A 25,042-nucleotide genomic window follows, 5' to 3' on the forward strand; every position below is an offset into this window, starting at 1 on the left:
CGGCCGTTAGTGCTTTCTACTTTGAAGATTGTGAAAACTTCGAAGCATGTTCAAAAATCACCACCTGGGGGGAAAAAGCGAATTGCTTAGCAAACAAAAATATTGTTACGGTGAAGGGAAGGAAGAAGTTGATTTAGACGAGAGGAAGACGAAGCCTGGCAGTTGCCTGAACGCCATATACACCAGTTGTAAATATACTATATTTTACACTCGTGGGCCTGCTTTCTTCCTGCAACATTTTGGTGAAAGGTGCGGGGTACAATCACGGAACTTTGCAGCGGACGTCATCTACCTGCCGCCACAATGGCAAATCAACCAACACAAGCGACAACGCCTCAGCAGCCCTTGCCAACGGTCATCCTCACTCATCTGCGGGACCCGGGGACATTTTGTGGCACGGACAACGCCGACGTCGAGGACTGGCTTACGATGTACGAGCGAGTGTGTGACAACAACAGGTGGGATCCAACAATAATGCTAGCAAACGTGATATTTTATCTGAGAGGAACTGCGAAGCAATGGTACGACACACATGAAGCTGACCTAACGAGCTGGGATGTCTGCAAAGAAAAAATGCGAGACCTGTTTGGCAGACCTGTCGGTCGTCAGTTGGCAGCAAAAAAAGAACTTGCGTGCCGCGCCCAGACGTCCACAGAATCCTATGTCGTGTACATACAGGATGTGCTGGCCCTCTGTCGCAAGGCTGATAACAGCATGACCGAGGCAGACAAGATTGGTCACATACTGAAAGGTATTGCAGACGATGCCTCCAATCTCCTTATGTGTAAGGATTGTGCCACTGTGGATGCAATTATAAAGGAGTGCCGGCGCTTCGAACAAGCGAAGGGCCGCCACGTCACGCAAACTTTCGACCGATTGCCCAATACCGCCGCAACATCTTCTTGCGAAGACCCGCCGCGGTTCGTTCAGCCGACAGGACTGGAAGATATAACGCGCATCGTTTGCCGTGAGCTTGAGGCCATGGCTCCGGCTCCAGTTCGTTCCGACTGTCGGGAAAGCGTGCCCGCTATCTCCCTTATACAAGCGGTCGTTCGGGAGGAAATAGCAAGTTTGGGTATTCCATCTCTCTGCTCGGTCCGCCATACAAACACCTACCAGATTTCTCCGGCCGCTCACTCCCAGACGCAAAGCTTTCCGCCACTCCGTCGCAACCCAGCTGACTGGCGCACAGCGGATGATAAGCCCATCTGTTTTAATTGCTCCGGTATTGGACACATCGCCCGTCATTGCCGCAACCACTGGTCGTCGCCTCCTCGGTGGTCGTCTCCGAGTCACTACCGCCAAGTGCCAGACAATCGTACTTTCTCGCCCTATACGCCGACTAGGAACATCAACGCCGACAGTGCTCCACCAAGATCCAGCCGCTCCCCGTCTCCGCAAGGCCGTAGGTCTCGTTCGCCTCTCGTTCATCGCTCTTCTTCCCCTTCTGCAACCGGTCACTTCGCTTCGGGAAACTAGGCAGTGCAGCTCCCGGAGGTGAAGCTGCAACTCCGACCTGGCCCACAAATCCTCTGTTGACCCTGCCTACCTGTGGAAACCTACTGGACATTGAAGTTGATGGCGTTCCTGTTAGATCTCTCGTTGATACAGGAGCGCAGCTTTCAGTTATGAGCGCTGCTCTCCGCCAAAGGCTCAAAAAGGTTTTGACACCCGCCGTAGCGTGCACTGTGCGAGTCGCTGACGGGAGTACTTCACCTGTCCTTGGAATGTGCACAGCACATGTGACCATTGGGGGCCATTATACCGTTGTTATATTTATTGTCCTTGAACACTGTCCGCACGACCTAACTCTCGGCGTCGACTTCCTTTCGAAACACTCTGCCCAAATTGACTGCTCCGCAGGTGTTGTCCCCCCCCCCAGTTGGATCTACCGCTTCCTGCCGACGCAACCACTTTCACTTCACACCGCTTATGTTCTGCTGAGTTTGCAAGGCTGTCTCCACAGGCGGCTACAAATGTCCTCCTGACGCCCTGTCCTCCCGTACCTGATGGCGAGTACGTCGTGTCGCCCCTTACTGACGTGGTTTTGTCGCGCAATATTGCCGTACCGAGCACCCTAATCCAGATCCACGAAAACTGCGCTCGCATGCCCATCCTCAATTTTGGATTTTTGTCGCATGTGCTGCCACACGGTATCGCCATAGCGCATATCACTCCTTTCGAAGAATTTGAGATTTCTTCTTTGACCTCTGAATTATTCCTCAGTACCAACGGACCTTTGTCACCCACTCTTTCGTATTCGACGCCTGCAGACGATGTTTCTAAGATGATCACCCCTGACCTTCCTTCCGAGCAAACAACAGCTCTCCGTCACCTCCTGTCATCTTATCGGGACATCTTTGATTTGAACGACTGTCCACTTGGCCAGACATCTGTTGTCACGCATCACATCAACACCGGTGACGCCAGCCCCATTCATAGGCGGCCATATCGTGTCTCCGCAACAGAAAGGGCCATCATACAGAAAGGGGTAGACAGGATGATGGACAAGGACATCATTGAACCTTCCAGTAGCCCGTGGGCATCACCGGTTGTCTTAGTAAAGAAAAAAGACAACTCGTGGCGCTTCTGCGTTGACTACCGTCACCTCAACAGAATAACAAAGAAGGATGTTTATCCCCTGCCTCGCATTGATGACGCTCTTGACTGCCTTCATGGATCCCAATACTTTTTATCAACTGACCTCCGCTCTGGCTATTGGCAGATTAGCGTCGATGAGATGGACCGCGAGAAAACCGCCTTCGTCACATCGGATGGTCTGTACCAATTTAAAGTCATGCCCTTTGGGTTGTGCAATGCGCCAGCTACATTCGAGCGCATGATGGACTCTCTCTTGCGTAGCTTGAAGTGGTCTACATGCCTCTGTTACCTTGACGATGCGATTGTGTTTTCGCCGAACTTTGAGAGCCACCTGCAGCGCCTCACAACCATACTCTCCATGTTTCGCACGGCTGGCCTTCAGCTAAACTCCTCCAAGTGCCATTTCGGTCGCCGTGAAATTAACATGCTCGGCCATCTCGTAAACGCCGCCGGAATCCAACCTGATCCACAGAAAGTTCACGCCGTGCAAAATTTTCCTGTACGTTGTTCCACAAACGATGTCCGTAGTTTTATGGGCTTATGCTCTTATTTCCGGCGATTTGTGAAAAATTTTGCCGACATCGCTCACCCTCTCACTGACCTTCTTAAGAAAGACGTATTTCTCTCTTGGGGACCACTACAGGAGAAAGCCTTCTCTACCCTGATTGAGAGGCTTACAACTTCCCCGAATCTGTCACACTTTGAGCCTTCTGCGCCCACTGAAGTACGAACTGACGCAAGTGATCATGGCATCGGCGCTGTCCTCGCTCAGCGTCAACAGGGCCAAGACCATGTCATCGCTTACGCTAGCCGCCTTCTTTCCACATCCGAGCGAAATTACTCCATTACTGTGAGAGAATGTCTCGCACTCGTATGGGCAGTCGCGAAATTTCGACCGTACCTTTTCGGTCGGAGCTTCCGCGTCATAACCGATCATCACGCCCTCTGCTGGCTCTCCTCTTTGAAGGACCCAACTGGACGACTTGTACGTTGGGCATTGCGTCTACAAGAATATACATTTTCTATTATGTATAAGTCAGGGCGCCTGCATAAAGACACTGACTGCCTGGCCCGCAATCCCGTGGATCAACCGGATGATACCGATGCAGACTCGGACATCAGTGTTCTATCCCTCTCGGGCTTCCTCCATATTGGCGACGAGCAGCGCAAAGATCTTGTTCTTCGAACACTTATGGAACGCCTAAGCTCCTCGCCCAATGACCCGTCCCTCCGGATGTTCACCTTGTGCGATGGAACTTTATACCGTCGTAGCATTCGTCCTGACAGCCCGGAGCTCCTCCTAGTCGTTCTCAAGCACCTTCGACTTGCCGTGCTCCAGCAACTTCACGACGCTCCTACAGCTGGACATCTGGGCATCACCCGTACTTACGACCGCCTGCGGCGCCGCTTCTTCTGGCCCGGCATTTATCGCTCTGTGCGCCGTTATGTCGCTTCTTGCGACCTGTGTCAGCGCCGGAAGACGCCTGCGATGCCTCCCGCTGGTTTGCTTCAACCAATTGATATCCCTACAGAGCCCTTCTTCCGTGTGGGCCTCGACCTCCTTGGCCCCTTTCCAATTTCCATCAAAGGAAACAAATGGATTGCTGTAGTGACCGATTATGCCACGAGATATGCCATCGCACGAGCACTGCCAACCAGCTGCGCTACAGATGTCGCCGACTTCGTACTATATGACGTCATCCTGCACCACGGCGCCCCTTGCCAGTTGCTGACCGATCGCGGCCGCTACTTTCTATCGAAGGTCGTCAATGATCTGCTCTGCTCCTGTTCTACAGAACACCAGATCGCTACCGCGTACCGCGTAGGAGCTCAAACGACCTCACCGAGCGACTCAACTGCACACTAACTGAAATGCTGGCCATGTACGTTTCCGACGATCACCGCGACTGGGACGTCGCTTTACCATACATCACTTTCACGTACAACTCATCTCGTCACGACACTGCCGGATTTTCACCATTTTACCTTTTGTATGGCCGCGACCCCACCTTGCCCTTTGACACGTTGGTACCTTCCGCAGTACAATCACCCAGCACTGGTTACGCTCGCGATGCTATTGACTTAGCCACCCAGGCCCGAGATGTCGCCTGTCATCGCCTCACAGTCTTGCAAGCTTCTCAGAAGCGACGCTACGACCTTCGGCACCGAGACCACCATTTTTCACCTGGTTCTCTTGTCCTTCTCTGGACGCCTTCACGTCGCGTCGGCTTGTTGGAAAAACTACTTTCCCGTTATTCTGGTCCGTACCAGATCTTACGCCAACTGTCCGACGTGACATACGAGATCGCCCCAGTCGGTCAGCCTTCAGTGCCTCCCAACGTCACCAGCGATGTTGTTCACGTCGCCAGGCTCAAGCCCTATGTCCCCCCATTAAGTGAGGCTCTATAACTTGCACCGGGACGGAGCTACCCCGCCGGGAGGGTGATGTTACGATGAAGGGAAGGAAGAAGTTGATTTAGACGAGAGGAAGACGAAGTCTGGCAGTTGCCTGAATGCCATATACACCAGTTGTAAATATACTACATTTTACACTCGTGGGCCTGCTTTCTTCCTGCAACAATATAATTCTCCTCCTTCCTGTCCGATAGCACAGTGTCTCTGCGGTCGACATGGAAAGTCTCAAAACTGGCGTTTCAAAGCATTGTTAGCGGGCTAATGATGCCCAATGGGCACGGTACGGAAAGAGTTAAACTAAGAACATGAAATTATTAATATCGTAAGCACCACTTATTGTATATAAAAAGCAAGTACAGATTTGAATTTAGCAACTCAGAATATATAATATAATTCAGCACTCATTGACTTATTTATATATAAAAAAGGCTCTAGGAGCAGAGGAGATTCAATAGACCGATTTCACCACCTTCAGAGCCCAGGCACAGCAGCCCTGCTGGTGGTATGATGACAGTAATCCTTGCCGTTTTCTGCCTATACATGGGTCCAAGGTGATTGAGGGTTATGCCTAGCTGCATGCCACTGTGGATTTTCCAGCCAAATTTAGGGAAATTTGGTGAGGGGGGGAACGGCCGTGTCTCAAGTCCCACTTCTATTTCAGAATCTATTTATTACCTGACGTGGTGGCTCAGTGTCTACGGCATTGTGCTGCTGAGCACGATGGTGCGGGCTCAAATCCAGTCCCAGTGGCTGCATTCTAATGGGGCCAGAATGCAAAAAATGCTTATGTACAGTGCTTTGGGTGCACGTTCAAAAACCTCAGGTCGTCAAAATTAATCTGCAGCCCTCCACTACGACATCCTTCATAACTCACTGCAGAGTTTCGGGATGTAAGACTCCATGATTAAACTCCACACTTAAACACATCCCTGCCTTTTGGTCTCGAGGGCTAAATGGGTTTGTCATGGTACAAACACAACATTGTTCTTATGACAGTTGCCCTTCAGCTTGCTAAAGACTACTGCTACCCACATGCTTAGCAGCACCGGCAGTAGAGTAAAATTCGCCGCGAAATCGGTCTCTTGGTAGAAGCATGAGCCCATTTTCGTGCAAGAGTGAGTTCTGGAAAACCCCTTACTTGGCTGGCAGTGAGTCAATGTCTCGAATTTCCCTGGTCTTCAGCAATGTGAAACCATCTACAACATAAAAGTGCTCTTTCCCAAACAGCAATAGGCCTTCACATGTGTCAAGGCCTTGCACCCGTGCACACCGGAACATGTGAGTGATCTGAAATGAGAGTCAGCCTTTGTGACAAACTGCGACCACAAGCCTGCGTAGTATAATATCAGAGTTTCTACAAAAATTACTGGAGGGAACTATGGCACTGCGATCGTTCAGCTGGAACAATGGGCAGTACATATATTTACCAATTCTTTGCACTTGTCGTTTCAAACGTTCTTGTGGCATTATTATTACATTTTCGTTTTAACATTTTATTTACCAAATTTCCTAGAAATTTAAGTTTTTCGAGTACAGCAAGACAGTAAGTCTCTGTGCACATGCAAGATCACTGCAAATTGTTGCATTTAGTATAATGCAATATTTTGCTGAAAATGATCAATTTGCCAAGTTGCAAAGCTGTTTGATGCCAGAAGGAAAAAGTTTAGGCAAATCCATACGAGGCACTGCCCAAGATTCCCACGCTTACTGCGCTACCATAAATTCAGCTCCCATAGACACTAGCGCCAAAGTTGTAAATTCTATGCATACAAATGCAGCTGTGTAAAAATTCAAGTTCGAAAGAATACTGGTGAGGTTAAGCCTCTTGACACCACAGATGCAGTTGATGGAAGAGGCAATTTGCTGATTGCAGCAGCTTCTGTAGTGGCAAATGTGAGTTATTCTACCGCAGATTTTTAGCTCTTGTTGTAGGCTGTCTTGGATGTTTTTATCACAAACTAGATGCGGGAAAACTGCCAGAAGCCATGCCGCCAGCCTTTACCTTATTCTTTTGTACCCGCTTATGCTCGTCTCTAGGAAGTGTGAGAGCAATATAAACACAGCCAAGAAAAGCAGTCGTTCGCCTGACCAAGGTAAGTCACCTCGTCAAGACGTTGGCTCCAGGCTCAAGCTTGCCTTGTTTCTCACCCAATGTTAATCACTTCAAGTTGCTAAGGAAACGTGTGGAGCTGACAGAAGAGGCAGATGCCAATCAAGGATTCTTTAAAGCCTTGAAGGTGCAGTTGGATGAAATAAATCATTTACAAGTAAAAACTGCACTTCCTTCTTCATTATAGCAAATAACTGGCCACACTTTCTTGCACAGACCAATGATAGATGTTTAAACAGGGTAATATTGCATGCAAATTACCCTGTTAACGGGAAATTAGTGCTCGAAAAAGTTTTGCAATGAGCAAAAGCCCGCCTATGATTTATTAGCTAGCTTCCCTGAAGCTAAATGATATACAGTGTAACATGGAAAAGCATTATGCAACGATATACAAAAAAGTGCGACAGAGCACAATACTGGTCAGGCTCTTGATGCTGAAACTGCTTATTCAAAAAAAATTTTTTTTGGCCTGTTTGAGCAAAACTAGCCCAGTGGCATTTACAATTAAGTTGCATTATACATTTTAGGCACCTAAGTAGAATGTCATGTCATGCTGAATTTGGGTTTAGCAAGTCGACGTACTAGCCGTAGCTGCAGGCTTACACATGCTGACATTCCTAGCGCACTGTGCAAGCAAATCTACATGTGTGAAAGACCACTCCTTGAACCACACTTGTGAGCAAAGCCATTCTTGCACAATCCCAGGATTTATTTATTTTATTTATTTATTTATAGATAATGTGATCTTTTACAAGATCTTAGCAGGGTGGGAACAAACAAGTACGTACATTCATACAAACATACAGTTCAAGCATCCATGCCGACACTTGAATTCAACATGGCAAAAATACAGAATGCATGAAAAAAGGTGCAAATAAACTATGTGCGGTTGAGTCATGAATGCAGCTGCGCCTGAAAACGGGATAAAGAATTTATTGTAACGACTTCATCAGGAAGTTTATACCAATCAACTATTGTTCTTGTAAAATAAGAGTATTTGAAGCAGTTGTTATGCGGTGTTAACGGGGTTACTGCTAGGGAGTGTTTATGACGAGTAGCATAACCAGTTAAAGGTGTTAAGATGTGTGAGGTATCAATATGGTAGTGGCCACTCATTAGCTGAAAAGATAACTTTAATCGGGAAACACGATTTTGTTCTGTAATCGAAGAGAAGCCACTACGTTTAAGGAGATCTGTTATAGAAGTTCGACCATGAGCATTGTAGATAAATCGGATAGCTTTCTTTTGAATTCAAATTTTTCAATATTTGTTCTTGTGTAGGGGTCCCAAATGATTATTGCATATTCTAAAGTAGGACGAACTATTGTATTATATGCCAGGAGGCAGACAGCTGGTGCGGAGAATTTCAGCGACCGGCTGATTTGATCTTGGGGTGAGTCAATTTCGTCATATATTATACAGTCATCAGCGTAAAGTTTAATTTGACAGATAGATTATTGCCAGTGTCATTTATATAAAGCAAGAATACAAGAGGACCCAGCACGAATCCCTGGGGAACACCAGAAGCAACAGGTAATGTGTTGGAGGAAGTCTGGTTTATCCTAACGAATTGGAAACGGTTCATTAGGTATGCTTGTATCCATTTTAATAGCTTATCGTTTCTAAGAATAAAACTTCATTTGTAAAGTAATTTGCTGTGGGCTACTTTGTTGAATGCTTTACTGAAATCCATGAATATAGCATCGGTTTGTTTTCTATTATTTATTGTGTTAGCAAAATCGTGAATTGTTTCTACTAACTGAGTGTTTGTGGAAAAGCCCTGCCGAAATCCGTGTTGAGCATTTGTCAATACGCAATGCTCATCAAAGAAACCGATTACACACTTATAGATTATGTGTTCAAAAATTTTGCATGTTGTTGAAGTCAAAGAAATTGGTCGATAGTTTTTTATACAATTCTCGTTTCCCGATTTAAGTAAGGGTTTGATTATTGCTGTTTTCCAGTCATCTGGAAGCATGCCATCCTGAAGTGATTTACTAAACAAAATTTCTAATTATTTCGCACACCACTCAGCATAGCGTTTTAAGAAGGCATGTGGTATACCATCTGGACAGAGGAATTTTCATCAATTTTTAACAGTAAGTGACATATACCATTCTCAGAAATAACAATATCGGGAATGGAAGGCAAATCCATGTAAAAATAAGGCAGACAACCATCATCCAATGTGAATACACTACTGAAATGATTGTTAAAAGCAGAACATACAACCTGCTCATCGTGTACACCCTTACAGTCTATTATAAACATATCGGACAGGGAAGAAGAATGAGTCATCATCCTCCAGAATCTCCCTGGAGACGTTTTCATAAAACTAGGAAGCTGTACATTAAAGTAATTCTCTTTGTCATTTATGATCAATTGTTTTAATTTATTTGACGTTTCCTCAATGACCCTTTCGGAATTTTTAACAAGTTTTCATTTTTGCAGAACTTTTAAGCCATTTAAGCTTGCATTGCTGGCGCAAAGTCTCCCGGGAAATCCAGGGATTCCGACACGTAGCCTTTCTCGCAATCTTTGGAACAAACTGTTGCATACAGTTGAATATAATGCCTTTAAATGAAAGCCGGGAGTGTAAATAAAGGCCGGGAGAATAAAAGATGGCAGTGAATATCTCACTTTACCAGGTGAAACCTTAATAATGGTGCCAAAAGCATTTGGCAAGTAAGGTCGCAGAGTGGAACACAACATGGATGAACAAAGTATAAGAAAGCTGATTCATAGAAATGCTTCATGTGGGCCAACTATGACTATTTGTAGCAGTCATTTTGACTTGGTGATGGTGCAATTGGTCACACATACAGGGTCCATTATGAAAGTAATGCACATGATTTTATTATGACGCGACTATCCATGGCAGGGCAGTAAAACCAGTCGGGAAATGTGGCGAGGGTTCTCCCCTGCCAACGCAGCCAGTAGTGACCTAGGATAGTGGCCGAGGATCTGCAAATGCGCAAGGTCTGCACGAAGCTTGTGCCGAAAGTGTTGACGGAAGATCAGAAAGAACTTCCGAGTTTTGCGCTGTCAAGAATTGTTGGATTTGATTCAGAATGAGCCGGACTTTCTTAACTCTGTCGTAACTGGAGATGAATCCTGGATGTTCGAGTACAACCCAGAATTGAAAAGGAAGAGCACCGAGTGGCACACAAAATCATCCCCCCCGCCCCGAGAAAGCGCGAATGACCAAGTCTCACATAAAAACGATGCTCATTGTCTTATTTGATGCCCGAGGAATTGTCCATTTTGAGTTTGTACCGCAGGCAGAAACTGTCAACTCACCTTTTTACCTGGAGGTGCTCAAGAGATTGAAACGCCAGGTCGCGCGCGTGAGGGCTGACATCAAAGACACAGTCAAACTCTACCATGAAAATGCCCCCAGCCACGCATCCTTCACTGTTACAAACTTTCTGGCCCAGAGCAACACCTCGGTGGTTCCCCATACCCCTTATAGTCCCGACTTGGCTCCGTGCGAAATTTTTTTTTTCTCCTACTGGGAGCATTGGGAGCATTGTTTCTCTGACTGGGAGCATCCGACTGGAAAGCATTGGGAGACCGTGCAAAACATCCAAAAGCATGTTACAGCATTCCTGAGAGACATTCCCGTCGAGGACTTTCAGGGTGCCTTTCAGGCGTGGCAGGCATGTTTCCGCAAGTGTATTGATGCAGGGGGAGAGTATTTTGAAGAGCTTTAACCATCTGGACAGGTCTGGTCAATAAATCTATTTTTCCCAGGAAATGTGCATTACTTTTATAATGGACCCTGTATGGTTTTGTTCTTGTTTCCAGATCTAATGTGAACATTGCACACTGAAACATATTAACAGAAAAAGAAACTGCACACATTCACCTGTTCTCGTTCTTTCTACAAATGCGCAAACTCAAACACACACACACAGAAAAAGAAAAGTCAACAAAGAGAGCAGCAGAAGTGGAGGAGCTAAGCTTCAGAATCATGTAAATAAGGAAACTGTGATGTATTGAGAAAATGAACTGCATGTCATAATGACTCCGGGCACCACTTCAAGTAAAATTTCTACAGTAAAACTTTTAGCTTTTTGTTAACACCCATTCTAAAAAAAAAAGAGGAGAGTAAAGGAGAGAGAAGAAGAACAGTAAAAGGAGGAAGAAAGGGAAAAGGAAGAAATTATTAAGCTTTGTGTTAACAGCTATTCTAAAAAGAGTCGCAGTTAAACTTCCGTCTCTTAAATTTCCAAGGCCTTCGAATTTCCCTAATTTGCACTATGGTATTGTTCTTGACGATCTCATTCCACGCACCTTTTCGCCTTTTTCTAGGAGGCGAAGCACGCTCTGGTTGTCTGGTGATTCATCCTTACGAGCAGCACCCTCCTGCTCTGAAGCGTCCAACGCAGGGTCCAGGCTTTCACTGTCCTCATCCTGCTCACCACTGACGCTGCGATTTACTTGCAGTCTAGTGCGCAGACCTTGAAAACCTGGGCATTGCAGAAACGAATAGGTAACATGATTCTCGCACAAGCAGATAACATTCTCAGCAAGAGTACCAACAGTAGTTTTTCCTTTCCTTAAATGAGAGCAATGAAAGTTAACACTGCCAAACCAGGAGGACATCAAAAATGCCCAGAATTCACAGAACTAATATACAGCACTTCATGAGCTAAGTGCACAAATGCTGCACTAAACAGTTTGTCACAGTATTCATATTATGCTAGTTCAAGCAAAATGCAAACTAAGACTGATGCACCTATTGTGAACTAACAACACATTCTTCAGATTTCCTTTTGTATGCAGCTATAATGAAATTAATGCTGGCTCACTAGCTGTATATTACAGCTTTATAGGCACCCTGTGCTTCCAAATCTCTGTGCTGGTTACAGTGCTTCTACTAGCGGTGCATATGTTGTCGGGTGGAAAAGATGGCTCATGTCGTGACGAGAAGCTGCTCTTGCAGGAGCACATGTGTGTTGTTGTACTCTCCCGTTGCACACACCATTTTGTGTCTCTGAGCACTGCATCACAATTGTGGTAGCAAGAACTCCTGAACTGTGCGCTGCAACAGCACTCATAGCAATTTTTGGCAGGCTCATTTTTACCATTTCCTAAATATCTACTGAAACAACAAATAACATGATCGTTGATATGAGTGCTCAAAGACAACTGATGCTTCATTTTGCAAATGGCAAAATGTATAAGGGAACCGTGGAAAGAAACGTACTAACAAAATGCAAGAATATTGTCGTCCAACTATTCTCAGTCTATCATTATAACAGAGTAGAGGGGCCAATATGTTTGTACACAAACTGGACTCTCAAGGCACATCTCAACATGAAATTTAAATTTGAAACTGTTGCTTTGAAGCCCCTGCCACAGACGGCAAATGCCATTTCGGCATGTCTTGTGTGACATCAAGAAGCGCCAAGCCACCGTTTTGTCATCTACTCTAAAGCATTCCAAAAATCATGCGCGTGCCATGCCGAGAGAATGCATGCCCACTGCTATGGGAATGCATCTTGGACTGACTGCCCAGACGTACATGCAAAAATGAAACCATGCATATACCACACACATTGACCGCGCAGAACACACTTCATTTTGTCACCGATCAGTGTTGCCAGATTTATGTGTGGTTCTACTGCAACATAAAAAAATTAAAAAACAAGTTTTCTACTGCACTGAAAACGTTAATCTTTCGCCAGCTTGTTGTGGGATGTGTATGGTTTAACATGCGATACATCATAAAAGCTACAAAATTTGGCGTCGTGGCCCCTTTAAAGAGACACAAAAACAAGTGAAATTTCAAAATCATCTACTTCTGCATAGTGTCATGGCACATTGCATCAGAAGGCATCCACAATAGCAGGAACATGTATAATGAGAAAGCCAGTACAGGGCATTTAAAAATACAACACAACAAACTTTGTGGAAACCTGAAGTTAATGAGGTGATTGTGCTGCCCAAAAGTGAACAACCACACAATTGCACTAATAATGAACATATGAAGTAAAAATATGAGTAACCTGAACAAAGCAAAGGACCAACAGAGAAAGAACAAATGCCTGACTGAGCTGCTTGCCGTGGTTAGAAAAGCATAAAAGAAAAAAAAAGAATAAGAATGAATGATGCAGAGAGAACTATACAGTAAAAGCTTGTTAATTCGAAATTTTGGATAATTGGAAGTAGCCGCTGTGGTCCGTCCAAAAATATATTGAAAGCCACATGTAACGAGTCCCGCTAATTCCCACTGAGATCCGCACCGCCACCGATACTTCAAATGCTGCTCCATCGTGGATGGGGAACATGCTAGTGCACAGGAGCATGTTGCGACACTGGCATCGCCGTGCATCTTTGCTCTTTCCATCTGTGGCCCTTTGTTTAGGCCTGACTGGAGAGAGACGAGTTTGCGCCTGGCCAGGCATGGCCAATGCCTCTGTTGTAGGTCGCTTCTCTCCCTCTTTCAAGACCGTTAAGATAAAAATGCGAACACAGTGCTGCATGTCTTTTTTTTTTCTTTCATGTTACATCTTGGAGGCTATGCTCTTTCTTTACAAGGTGTTGTGCAGAGAAGCGGCACCAGGGGCACGATCGGGGATCGTTGTTCAGAGTGCGCATTTGGTTGCGTGGCGCGCTCTGTACGAACCCCGATCGCGCCTCAGGTAATGTCTAAAACATGGCGGTCATAATGTTTATTGGCGCTCGCAGTACCAAAAAGCATAGCCTTTGAGATTCGTGGCTATTACTCCAAGGAAAGCATCGCTGGAATACGTGTTTGGACGCCGCATATGCGTATAGTGAAACTCGGCAGCGTGTAGTCGGTGCAGCTACAAAGCTTCAACATACACAAATGTTGTAGCAGGTTTTGGTGCATTTCGCAAATGCATTTTAGAGTGCAGCTCTTGTTCCTGCGGCGAGCAGCGGCGGCGCAAAAAAGCTTTTATAGTCAGACGTTTTCGGCGTGCATTGCTTGTGGCCAGTCACGCAACGCCATTTGCGCTGCGCCAGCCGAAATGTCGTTCCCTCTAGTACCTCTAGACTTGGACACGTGTGGCACGCCGTCGGCTGCTAATTTCGGAGCATGCGCAGAATGATCCCCAACCCACGCGCCGCTTTGAACGGCTGTCTGAGACCGCCAATGAAGCGGCGTGGGCACCTTTTTTTTTTTCTCCATGCCATGAATTGTGGCTTGACGTGATGAACGCGCGGATTGAGCAAGAGCCATCTCGACATCGGGCATGCCGGACTGCATTGGTTGCATCCGGTTACGTTCGCTGCGCCAGTGCTTCGAACTACAGACGTTGCTGTTCTCGCCAACGTGACGTAGCGTGTGCGCGCGCGCGCTCATGCTACGTCAGACTATATACGCGCCTTAATCGAGCAATTTTTTTCTGACTTTCATTAGTTCGAAGTTTGTAAAATTTGAATTTTCGTAGCATCCCCGCGGAATTCGAATTAACGAGCTTTTACTGTAGCAATGGGATGCGACAGTGGATGATCTCAAAAACGGAGAAGGATGGAGGCGAGAAACAAGAAAGAAATTGTTAGAAAATAGAAAGAATCTGTGACAGCCAAGAGTTAATAGGTGCTGGGGGGTATGACTTTTAGGTATAGTTGTTTTTCTTAAGTCAAGAAATGAAACACACTATGTTCAAATGCAGTGTAACAGGCAACCTTTAAAGAAGAATGGAGCTGCAACTTCCACAGTGCAGTGCTATTGCTAATGATATTATATCTGTTTAATTTGTTTTTCTTGTCATGTATCGTCACCTGTACAAGATTTTTTGCATATTTGTGGAGCCTGTGGTTGTATCCTGACAATATCAGTATGCAATAAACTGTGTGGGCATTTATCTGGCCTGGAGGGACAGCTCTTTGCCCAGTGATGAGGAAGTGGTGTGGGACCTGTAGACATACTATTCTCACAGAAGACTTAGCGAACACTAAATGTATCCTGATGAAATTAGCACTGGCAAAGGCCCTATGCCAGTGCCCTATGCCAAGCCCTATGCCAAAAGCCCTATGCCACTGCCACTGGCCGTATGTTTCAAGCATCCCAAGGTCACATGCTGCTATGTATCAGGAGCAACATCAAAAGTACCAGAAGCAAGCATCACTTGATTTCTCTATGGGCTAACATAAAGTATGCATGCGTCAAGTAAAATGATGGCCCTATTTTGTAGTGGCTTAAGTCACTGAACAGCATCACAGATGTAGGGTGGTGTGCTTTATGCGAGACCCTCATAACACTGTGAACCAAATGAAGATACTGTCACCATGTGTGAATTCCACTCTAAGGCACACAGCAATGCACCTGATGCTAGCAACAGGTAAGAGGAAAATAATATTCATAAGCCACTGGACTCTCAAGCATGCACTCAGAAAGTTACACTAGAACAAACCAATTTCTCGCTCCTCAGTGCTGTCCCCTTCCTGAGGCCAGTCATCAGAGGTGATAGAAATGACATCTGGGGAGAAAGTGTCATGCTCCACAAGGCTGTCTGGCCGGCAATGCTTGTAATATTCCTTGCTATCGAAGCTCGTGGCAACCTTGTACTTCAAGGCACGCTGTCATATACATGAAAAGGAAAAAAAAAAAAGCCACTTGCATTGTGTTAAGCAAAAACTTTTACAAAAAGCAGTAGTATAGCAGTTCTGTAAATTTAGGACAGCGAAAACGAAAGCAGGAAAGCTCAATATATATAAAGCAACAATGAACACTTCAACAAAGATGGCATGCAACATACTACTACATATACAGAATACCAGTCAAACACTTCTGTGTTCTCAGTTTTGAGACACTACTGCAAGTACCAAGCTTCAGTGAAATGACGTTGCTTAAACACCGCCGTCATTAGCTCCAAAATTGCATAAAGTTACCACTTCATCTTTATGTGCACACATTGGCCAACTAATTTTTCAAATTACATCATTTTTTTTTTCAAATAGGGTAAGTCATTCTGAGTATTTCGTGAAACCACTATTGTTATCCAGAGAAATAATATACAACAGCAAATGAAATTTAAAATACCATACAATGTATTGCTAAAGTTTTTGGAGGCGGTCAGCAGAGATCCACATGGACATGTCACAAATATTGTGGCTGTGACTGAAGTTGATGCTATTTAAGCAAACCACCTGTGCCCTTGCCTCCATTGGGAAATAGTGGGAAATAAATAAAATAAAAAAATTGTGGGGAAATAGCAGCAAACCACACTGCATGATTTGAACCACAGAAAGTCAAAGCCATCTGTAATCGCACCATTATTATTGATATCTTTCAAAAATATCCGAAGTCTGTTGCATAAACGCAATGCTATTGCCTCATTTCTTGATGACTGCAGTTCAGGTATTCTTGTTCTTACTGAAACATGGCTACACCCTGAAATAACAGATAATGAAATATTTTCACACGATAGCACATTTAACATGTTAAGGTGTGTGACTGTACTGAAAAAGAGAGGTGGTGGCGTACTCCTGGGTATCAAAACAACAGTTACCTCACAAGTTATTAATGTAGATTCCAGTACTGAGATAGTATGGGCTGAATGTCAAACCTACAGGAACAAGCTCCTGATAGGATGTTGTTATCGACCTCCCCGTACAAACCAGTGCTTTCTTGTTGAACTGTGCAATAGTATTTCTGAAGCTCTTGAGCTCTGTCAAGCTGATATCGTCTATCTCTTTGGTGACTTTAACTTTCCTTTGATCAACTGGAATAACCTATCATCCTCTGGTCATACATCAATGAAATTCATTTCTTTAATGTTAGACTTCCACTTATTCCAAATGATTATCCAGCCTACCCGAGGCACTAACAATTTAGATTTAGTTTTCACTAACGCCCCTCAAACGGTTGGTGAAGTTGTTTGCTTAGATGGTTTCAGCGATCACAAGCTACTACAACTTACTCTTAAGATCCCCCTGCAATTTACAGGCGTCTCAAACAAAACCATCCGTGATTACAACAAAGGAGACTATGACAAAATTAACAAAGAACTTGAGACATTTCTTTCTGGCACCTTTCTAGCTCCGTTTTCTGCTTGGTCAGTCAATGAAAACTGGCCTCTGTTTAAAGAAAAGCTGTGTGCTCTAGTGGAAACGTATATCCTTCTAATCATAATAACAGGCGATGGACAGAACGCTTGGTTCACTAAGTACCTTCGAAGGCTAACAAACAAAAAGAAAAGGCTATACGCAAGTGCAAAGTGCACAAACTCATCTGTGGTATGGGATAAACATAGCTCATTTTTGAAAGATTACTGCTAGTCTTAAGAGAGGCTAAAGAAAAATACTACTCTCAAGATCTAGCTTCATTGCTCAAAAACAACCCCAAAAAATTCTGGCAGGCGATTTCACCTAATAGTGGCTCGCATCACATTTCACGAAGTGATGGTAATCAAGCTCCAATCAGTGACAAGAAATGCCCAGTCGTCTTTAATGGATTTTTTTCATTCATATTCACTACAGAAGACCATTCAAATTCGCAACAAGTCACTAATCTAGATTACCAGTACATGCAATCCATCGATGTAACATAAGATGGTATCGCAGGTCTCATAAATAACTTTAAGTTGACTAGTTCTTCGGGTGTTGATAATATGAACTCCAAAATTTTAAAGAATACAGTCATACTGTATACCAAAATTTTGTCTTATTTTCTGCCAGTCGTTATCATCAGGCCAGCTTCCCTCAGACTGGAAAATTGCAAAAGTGATACCAGTACACAAAAGTGGCGGCGAGAATTCCCCAGAAAACTATCGTCCAATATCATTGACAAGCATTTGCTGCAAAATGCTTGAACATATCCCTGCATCTCACATATATCATCATTTCGAATCAAATAATTTTTGCTTTATTAACCAACATGGGTTTAGGAAAGGCTTGTCATGTGAGACGCAGTTACTAGAATTCACTACAGACTTACATTTTAACATGGACCGTAGCCTTGAAACAGATTGCATTTTTCTCGACTTCTCCAAAGCCTTTGACCGTGTAGCTCACTGCCACTTAATTTTCACATTATCCGTTCTCAAATTAGAATACTTAACGCTCTCCTGGATTCACAACTTTCTATCAAATTGTCAGCAATTTACAGTCTTTAATAATTTTATGTTACCCCTCGCATATATCAGTTCCGGTGTACCGCAGGGCAGCGTACTAGGACCCTTGCTTTTTCTTATTTACATCAATCATATGCCCAATAACATCTCATCCTGCATGCATGTTTTTGCCGATGATTGTACATTATATTGACCAATTCGCAGCCTTGACCATCTCATTCTTCAAGAGGACCTTGATCTCGTTAACAAATGCTGTGAAGACTGGCAAATGAAACTTAACTCATCTAAATGCAAAGTAATGACATTCAAGTGAGAAACAACAAATCATAGCTTTTCCTATTATGTAAACACAAATCTAGTATTTTAGGCATCAGTATATAAATATCTAGGCGTTTATCTTACACTGAGCTTTTCCTGGGCCTTTCACATCACAACCATATGCGCAAATGCTTCCAAATCTCTCGAGTACATTCGTCGAAACTTGCGTAACTGCTCATCTAAAATCCGCAAATTAGCATTCCTATCATTTGTATGCCCCAAGGTTGAGTTCATGTCCCCTATATGGTCTCCCTACCATGAATACTTAACCTGCATCTTAGAAGCCATCCAAAACCGGGCTGGTCGTTTCATTTCCCGCAATTACAACTACAAGTCAAGCATTACTCTTATAAAACTTGACCTTTCCCTTCAAATACTAAGTAGCCGACATGACATAGCACTCCTGTTCTTGCTCCGTAGACATGTTTATCAACCGAAGCCATCAAACTTGCCACTAAAATGCACGCCTTGCACATCACGACGACTTGATAATGATTTATGCCTCACTTGAATTTATGGAAACACTAACCCATTTAACTTCTCAGCTATACCATGAGCAATTCGGTTATAAAATTCACTTCCTAGCAGCACTATCGTGCAAATGAGCAATGATAAATTCAGACAACTACTGAACTCGGAGTTTTCATCATAATACTAAATATATTCACCTGTACATATGAGATATCATACAATACGTGAAGAAAGGGGGTTAACCAAGGGGCCCGATTTTTTATTGGTCATATAAGAAGCCAACAAACACTGACACCAAGGACAACATAGGGGAAATTACTTGTGCTTAGTAAATGAAATAAAGAAAGGATAAATTAATGGAAATGAAAGTGGATGAAAAAACAACTTTCCGCAGGTGGGGAACGAACGATCCCACAACCTTCACATTTCGCGTGCGATGCTCTACCAATTGAGCTACCGCGGCGCCGTTTCCCCGTCCACTTTCATGGGTATTTATGTTTCCTTGCAGAACCCTGGGAGTGATAGCCAGCACCACCACTCACAGACCTTGGCGGCGGACGTGGAACGTCCTTTCTGCTGCAGGCGTCACGTGAAGTGATTTTTTTAGGTGAAGGCAACCGGTCAATAAACCCACACATGCTACCTGAAGGCATCAATGTTGCCGGATGCGAAGGTTGTGGGATCGTTCTCCACCTGAGGCAAGCTGTTTTTTCATCCACTTTCACTTTCCATTAATTTATCATTTCTTTATTTCATTTATTAAGCACCAGTAACTTCCCCTATGTTGTCTTTAGTGTCAGTGTTTGCTGGCTTCTTATGATATGATCATACAATACGTGTCATATATGTGCCTTGTCTCTCTCTATTTTTTTTCCAATCCGCCGTTCTGTACGCTGGGTTGAACTGCCTCTTTCTCTGGGCATTCTTATTCTTTCCCACTTTTTTTTTTTTTTCAATTTGTTGCTTCAATTTTGTTTCTGTTTTATGTGCTCGTGCTATGTGCATTATTTTGCACGAGTGATGTGCTGCTTTTTATGTTACCGTGAACTGTACTTTTGATTCCTTTCCTGACAACTCTATGTATTGCTTTAGCGTTTTTATTTGTAACACTGTTTAATAAAGCTTTGACTAGGGCTAGTTGGTATGGCATCGTTCCGCTTGCTGCACTATACTTTTACACGAAGGACAAAAACGAGATGTTACATGTTGCGCATATGTGTGTCTGTCTCGTTTTTGTCCTTCGTATAAACACCATAGTGCAGCAAGCAGAACGTTGTAACACTGTTTTGCAAGCACATTGTCATTGTAAACATTTTTAGCTCTCACGTATCAGTTTTCTGTTGTCATTTGTTCAATGACGCCCCTCTTACTCAATGCTCCCCTTGGGGCCTGTAAGGTACATTGAAATAAATAAATAAATAAATTGGCAAAGTGATTATACTTCGCTTTTTAAGTGGCACTTGTATGCCAAGACTAGTCGTGATGAGATCACACCTGACTTTGCCCCAAACTTGTCTAACGAAATAGCATGGTTGATATAGCCATGAAGGAAGTTAAAGGTGGCCAATCCTATAGTAAACACACATGGAGATTTAAACTTGACTCACGATATGGGCTGCATTCCACACTTTGGTTTACCGATGTTTTAAACAGATGTTACCCTAAATTTTCACAAAGAAATCTTTTTGCAAGGAGGGTGAGCACACCGACTGTCACCAGTACACACTTTTGGTGCTGCAGCAGTTATCACATAACAAGCTAGAGACAATTAGTGCATGCTTCATTTATGGTAGCTTACTTGAACAACTGTATGAGCAGTGGCATGCTGGCCCACAGTTGATCAAAAGATGACGAACATGAATAATGGCTGATATTCACTAAAGTTTCCATGTGCACTTACAGGGCAGAACAGGGGAAGCTAGCATGTATGCAGAAAACTTCAAAACCTACCAGTACAGCTGCTACTAACAGGGAGATGTATGCGATTTGCATTTCATGACATAGCGATGATGCATGATGTGCAGCGCTAAGAAAATTAAACAAGAACAATTCGGAAACTACTCCAATGCGTTGTTTCATTTCCAGGTTCGCCTGCATTTGTAACAGCGGCTTAATTCAGATTCCAAAGCGTACCCTTGGGAATACTCCATGCTTATAAACTGGCTACAGAGCGATTACATGTCGCACTTCCATGTAATTACCCGTAAAAGGCATTTGTTGTCTGCTTGTTGCTGTTCGCACATATTTCAATTTTTGAGCGCTGTAGATGCACCACAAGTTGAGTGAACATGGAAACCTACAATTCTTTATAAATTTCATGCACACATCATTATGAGGTGCAAGACCAGGACAAATTCTGTTAACTCTTTCCCTACCATGGAGAAGATAGGTTTTTTTATAGGTTAAGCCAGATTTCTCTTTCTGAAGGAACTACTGCACTGTATATTGTATGTAACGCATAAGCAAAAGGCAGAATTAATGCACCTTTTATGCATAACAATTTAATTAACAAGATATATGTCATAAAAAAGATATAAATTGCCAGAATCAAGATTGTGGGATAATACTAACCAAAGTTTCAAAGACACGCTTGTATCTACTATGAAAAATATGTAATAAAAACAATGAGATATACAAAATGTATTGCCATCTAGTAGGCACTATTTCCAAAAAAATCAAAGCTTTTCATTGAACAGGTATCCCAGTACAAAAATTTAACTGCAAGCCCTACATTTGGGCATGCTGGGCTGCGGCCACCGATGTTCCGGGCTGGTTTGCGTCGTCATCGCTCTCAGAGTCTAAGTCCGACGAAAAGGCGGAGTCTTCAGACTCACTGCTGCTTGATCCATCAATAAAATGAGCCGCAGATAGAGCGGAATTGCGAGATCTGCGATTTTTTTGAAGCATGCGCGCCACTCCTGGGGGTAACCATTCTTGCTTCCCACTTTGACGATCGCAAAACTTAGGAGCGTGTTCAAAAATTACCGCATCTTGAAAAACAAAAAAACAAAAAAAAGAACGGCTTAGAAAACAAAAATATAGTTCTCCTTCACGTTCGATGGCGAAGTGTGCCCATGAGCGGTGCGGGAGGTCTCGAAAGCGGTGTTTCAAACATTCGATAGTGGGCAGCCATTTTTGCTTTCTACATTGACGATCGCGAGACTTCAAAGTACATTCAAAAATCACTGCCTGGCAGGAAAAAAGGAAACTGCTTAGAAAATAAAAATATAGTTCTCCTCCTTCACGTCTGATAGCGCAGTGTGTCCGTGAGCGGCGTGGAAGGCCTCGAAAGCAGCGTGTCAAACCATCGTTAACGGGCTAACGATGCACAATGGGCGCGGTACGGAAAGAGTTAACAATCTTTTCTTACTACATGTACCAGCCTTGTAAAGTGCAAAGGCATTGCTTTTCTTGTACCATAGATTTCTTTTTTCCTTCTGAGTGTAGAATTACTCTAACACTTCTGCAGTCATCTTCACGTCTGAATAATTGTAGATGACCATAGTTTATTGCACAGAAACTTAAAAAAAAAAGGAAAGGCATTACTTGGACTGCAGTGTAATGTTACAAGAAAACCCATACCAGTTTCCCAAAAGGAAATCCATCAGGGTTTTTTAAAATGCTACAGCTGAAGAAAATTAGTTGGTTTATGCATGCTTGAAAGAGTTACTTTCAGCAATTGCAAGAAAGCAGTAAGGTGGGAAGTGCACAATGTTGCATTATAAACAAGTAGAAAGGTCAAGATTTGGCTTACAAGCAAGCTGTGAGAAAAAAGGAAACGTAAATATGCAAGGAAAACATGATGAACAAGCATAAATGTTACAAATTAACATAATAATACAGCATATGCAAAGAATGAAGCATAAAATACATTGATATTTAACATCTATGGTAAAGTGTACACCTGGCACTAAAGCATTCATACCGGTAATATATACACAATAAGCACTGACCATTTAGTTCTGGTACAATGTAATTGCGCAAAGTGCACTCGCTTGATCACAAAACTTCTATTATGTTTTGGCTGAGATACGGTGTAAACATTTATTATGGGCTTAACCCTTCGCAGCCATGCGTCAGGTCTCTTCCAACACATGAAAATATTGGTTTAAATTAGATGCTGGGAGGCACCCGACACGTTGCGCCACTCGTGTGCACTGGTTCTTTTCTTTGTGTTTGTTGCAAGATCTTTCAGGAAATTTTTTAACTACTGATAATAGCACTTTAGAGCATCTGCATACGAGGGCCGCAGATTTTTAACGTCCGACTTGAAGGAATTTGCACGTGGTTTTCGTGGCCCAAAGTACTGAGGGGATGACAATGTTTTCGTGTGCTTTAAGGAAAAAAAACTCGCACCAGCTCAGTGAATCTGAAGATAAATTTAGTGCCGACAGAAATACATTCTGTCTTCAGACAACAAGCAAACATCCTCTGACGAAAGTACTGGGGAAAAAAAGCGACAATGAGGACCCTAGCGAAAACGGTTCCTGTGATCACCAACAATGTCATGCTGGCTGGAGACTGTACACTGTACAATAGCTTCAGGAATAAAGAATTTTCAGAAGTAAATCAGTTACTACATGTTTGCTTACACAAGTGCTCTTTCTACATGGCATCCAAAATGTGCGAAATAGTCCCTGGCCAGAATGACTGCAAAGGTATTTTTAATGTGTGTGTATGAAGGTACACACCTGAACACATGCTCATCAATGTTTGGTAAATGAATGTGCCTTGAGCAACAAAATTTCAGGACATTATTTCTTCCACGATGTAAACACTCAATAAAGAAGGCTTTTGTGAAATTTCACACCTGTGAGGTTTCCACCACATGTAGTGGTTGATATAATTTTTTATGTTGCAAGATGCTGCTGCTTTGCAGACTCTGAAAGGGGCTTCAAATGCATGTTAGGGACTTCTTTACTTACAGTGCACAAATTTTTGCCTCCACACAATAACATGTATAGCTCCTGGGGCATAATGAACACAATGGCCATAATTTCGTGCTATTGTCTCTATCTACGGCTTGAATGCTGCCAGCATTCTGGATTTGGAGAGGCCTACCATGTGCTATAGTGGTAAAAGTTGATGAACGAAAAAAAAAAAAAAAAAAAGAATAAACTGATATTTTTCTAGCTCAGATGTGCATTGACAAGGTTCTGCAATACCAAGCATATGTTTCACTCAATATCCCTTGCCTGTTTTGTTGAGAGCAACAGCACGTTTAATTTCAAGTCAGTCTTTTGTGGTAAACAAAGCTGTGAACAAAAAAATGTGCAGGACTAAGGAGCTGATGCCACCTTCATTGCACAGGTAAGCCATCTATAATAACAAGCAATTGACTTAAACCCTTGAGTTCTGAAACAACTATGCAGTGTTATAATGACTTAGCTTGCATGCTCTCTTTATGACTATGCTACAATTACCATTAATGAGACTATGAGCACATTTTCTTAGCCATCGTAGTCCTCAAGACCAAAGACGTGTTGGGCCTTGTTATAATGTTTTGTTTTGTCTAACCGTACAAGTGTCTTTTCTCAATTGGGAAACTTGCAACTAAGTGATAAAATATAAATGTTGCACCAGTCAACACTGTAAACTATGATGATATGCTGCTGCGGTTCCCCAGTGATTAGACGAATAAAAACAAAGAAAAGTGAAAAAGGCTGCACTGCATCACAGGGAACCAACATCAGCACAGCAACAAAGCCACTTGAAAAAAAAAAAGAAAAAGGGAAGCCACCAACAACGAAGCTGGCACCTTCAGTTTCCTCAAGACAGAGAGGCTCACAAGCACTGCATCACACAAGTGAGCGCATGTATAACGGGCAAACCAAGAAACAAACTCGTAAGGAGCAATGAGGCTTGAAAGAGATTAGCTGTAGCAACCATCTGTGGTACCACCTTACACCACAGATGCTAGAGTGGGATAATGGTTGGTGAACTGACACCCACACCAATGCACCTTTTTTCTTAACAGAATACTGTGCAGTGAAAGTGGACTGTCCGTTATCCTTTGAAAGGGTCCTGCCAAACATTTTAAGGGAAGACTCTAGTCGAAAATGAAACTCCGGCTGTT

At 43.5% G+C, this 25,042-nt stretch overlaps 1 protein-coding gene across 1 annotated transcript in view; it reads right to left on the bottom strand.

Annotated features, from left to right (window-relative positions):
• The window catches only part of bchs (WD repeat and FYVE domain containing 3 bchs), a 255,193-nt gene that overhangs the window by 70,783 nt on the left and 159,368 nt on the right, over positions 1-25,042 (bottom strand). Inside the window, exons 47-49 of the mRNA XM_050196790.3 lie at positions 15,517-15,682; positions 11,423-11,598; positions 6,155-6,303 (exon numbers count right to left, since the gene is read on the bottom strand). Coding sequence (XP_050052747.1) covers positions 6,155-6,303; positions 11,423-11,598; positions 15,517-15,682 — 491 coding nt within the window. The remainder of the gene's footprint in view (positions 1-6,154; positions 6,304-11,422; positions 11,599-15,516; positions 15,683-25,042) is intronic.

Source organism: Dermacentor andersoni, chromosome 1 (assembly GCF_023375885.2).
Source record: "Dermacentor andersoni chromosome 1, qqDerAnde1_hic_scaffold, whole genome shotgun sequence".
NCBI classification, from domain to species: domain Eukaryota; kingdom Metazoa; phylum Arthropoda; class Arachnida; order Ixodida; family Ixodidae; genus Dermacentor; species Dermacentor andersoni.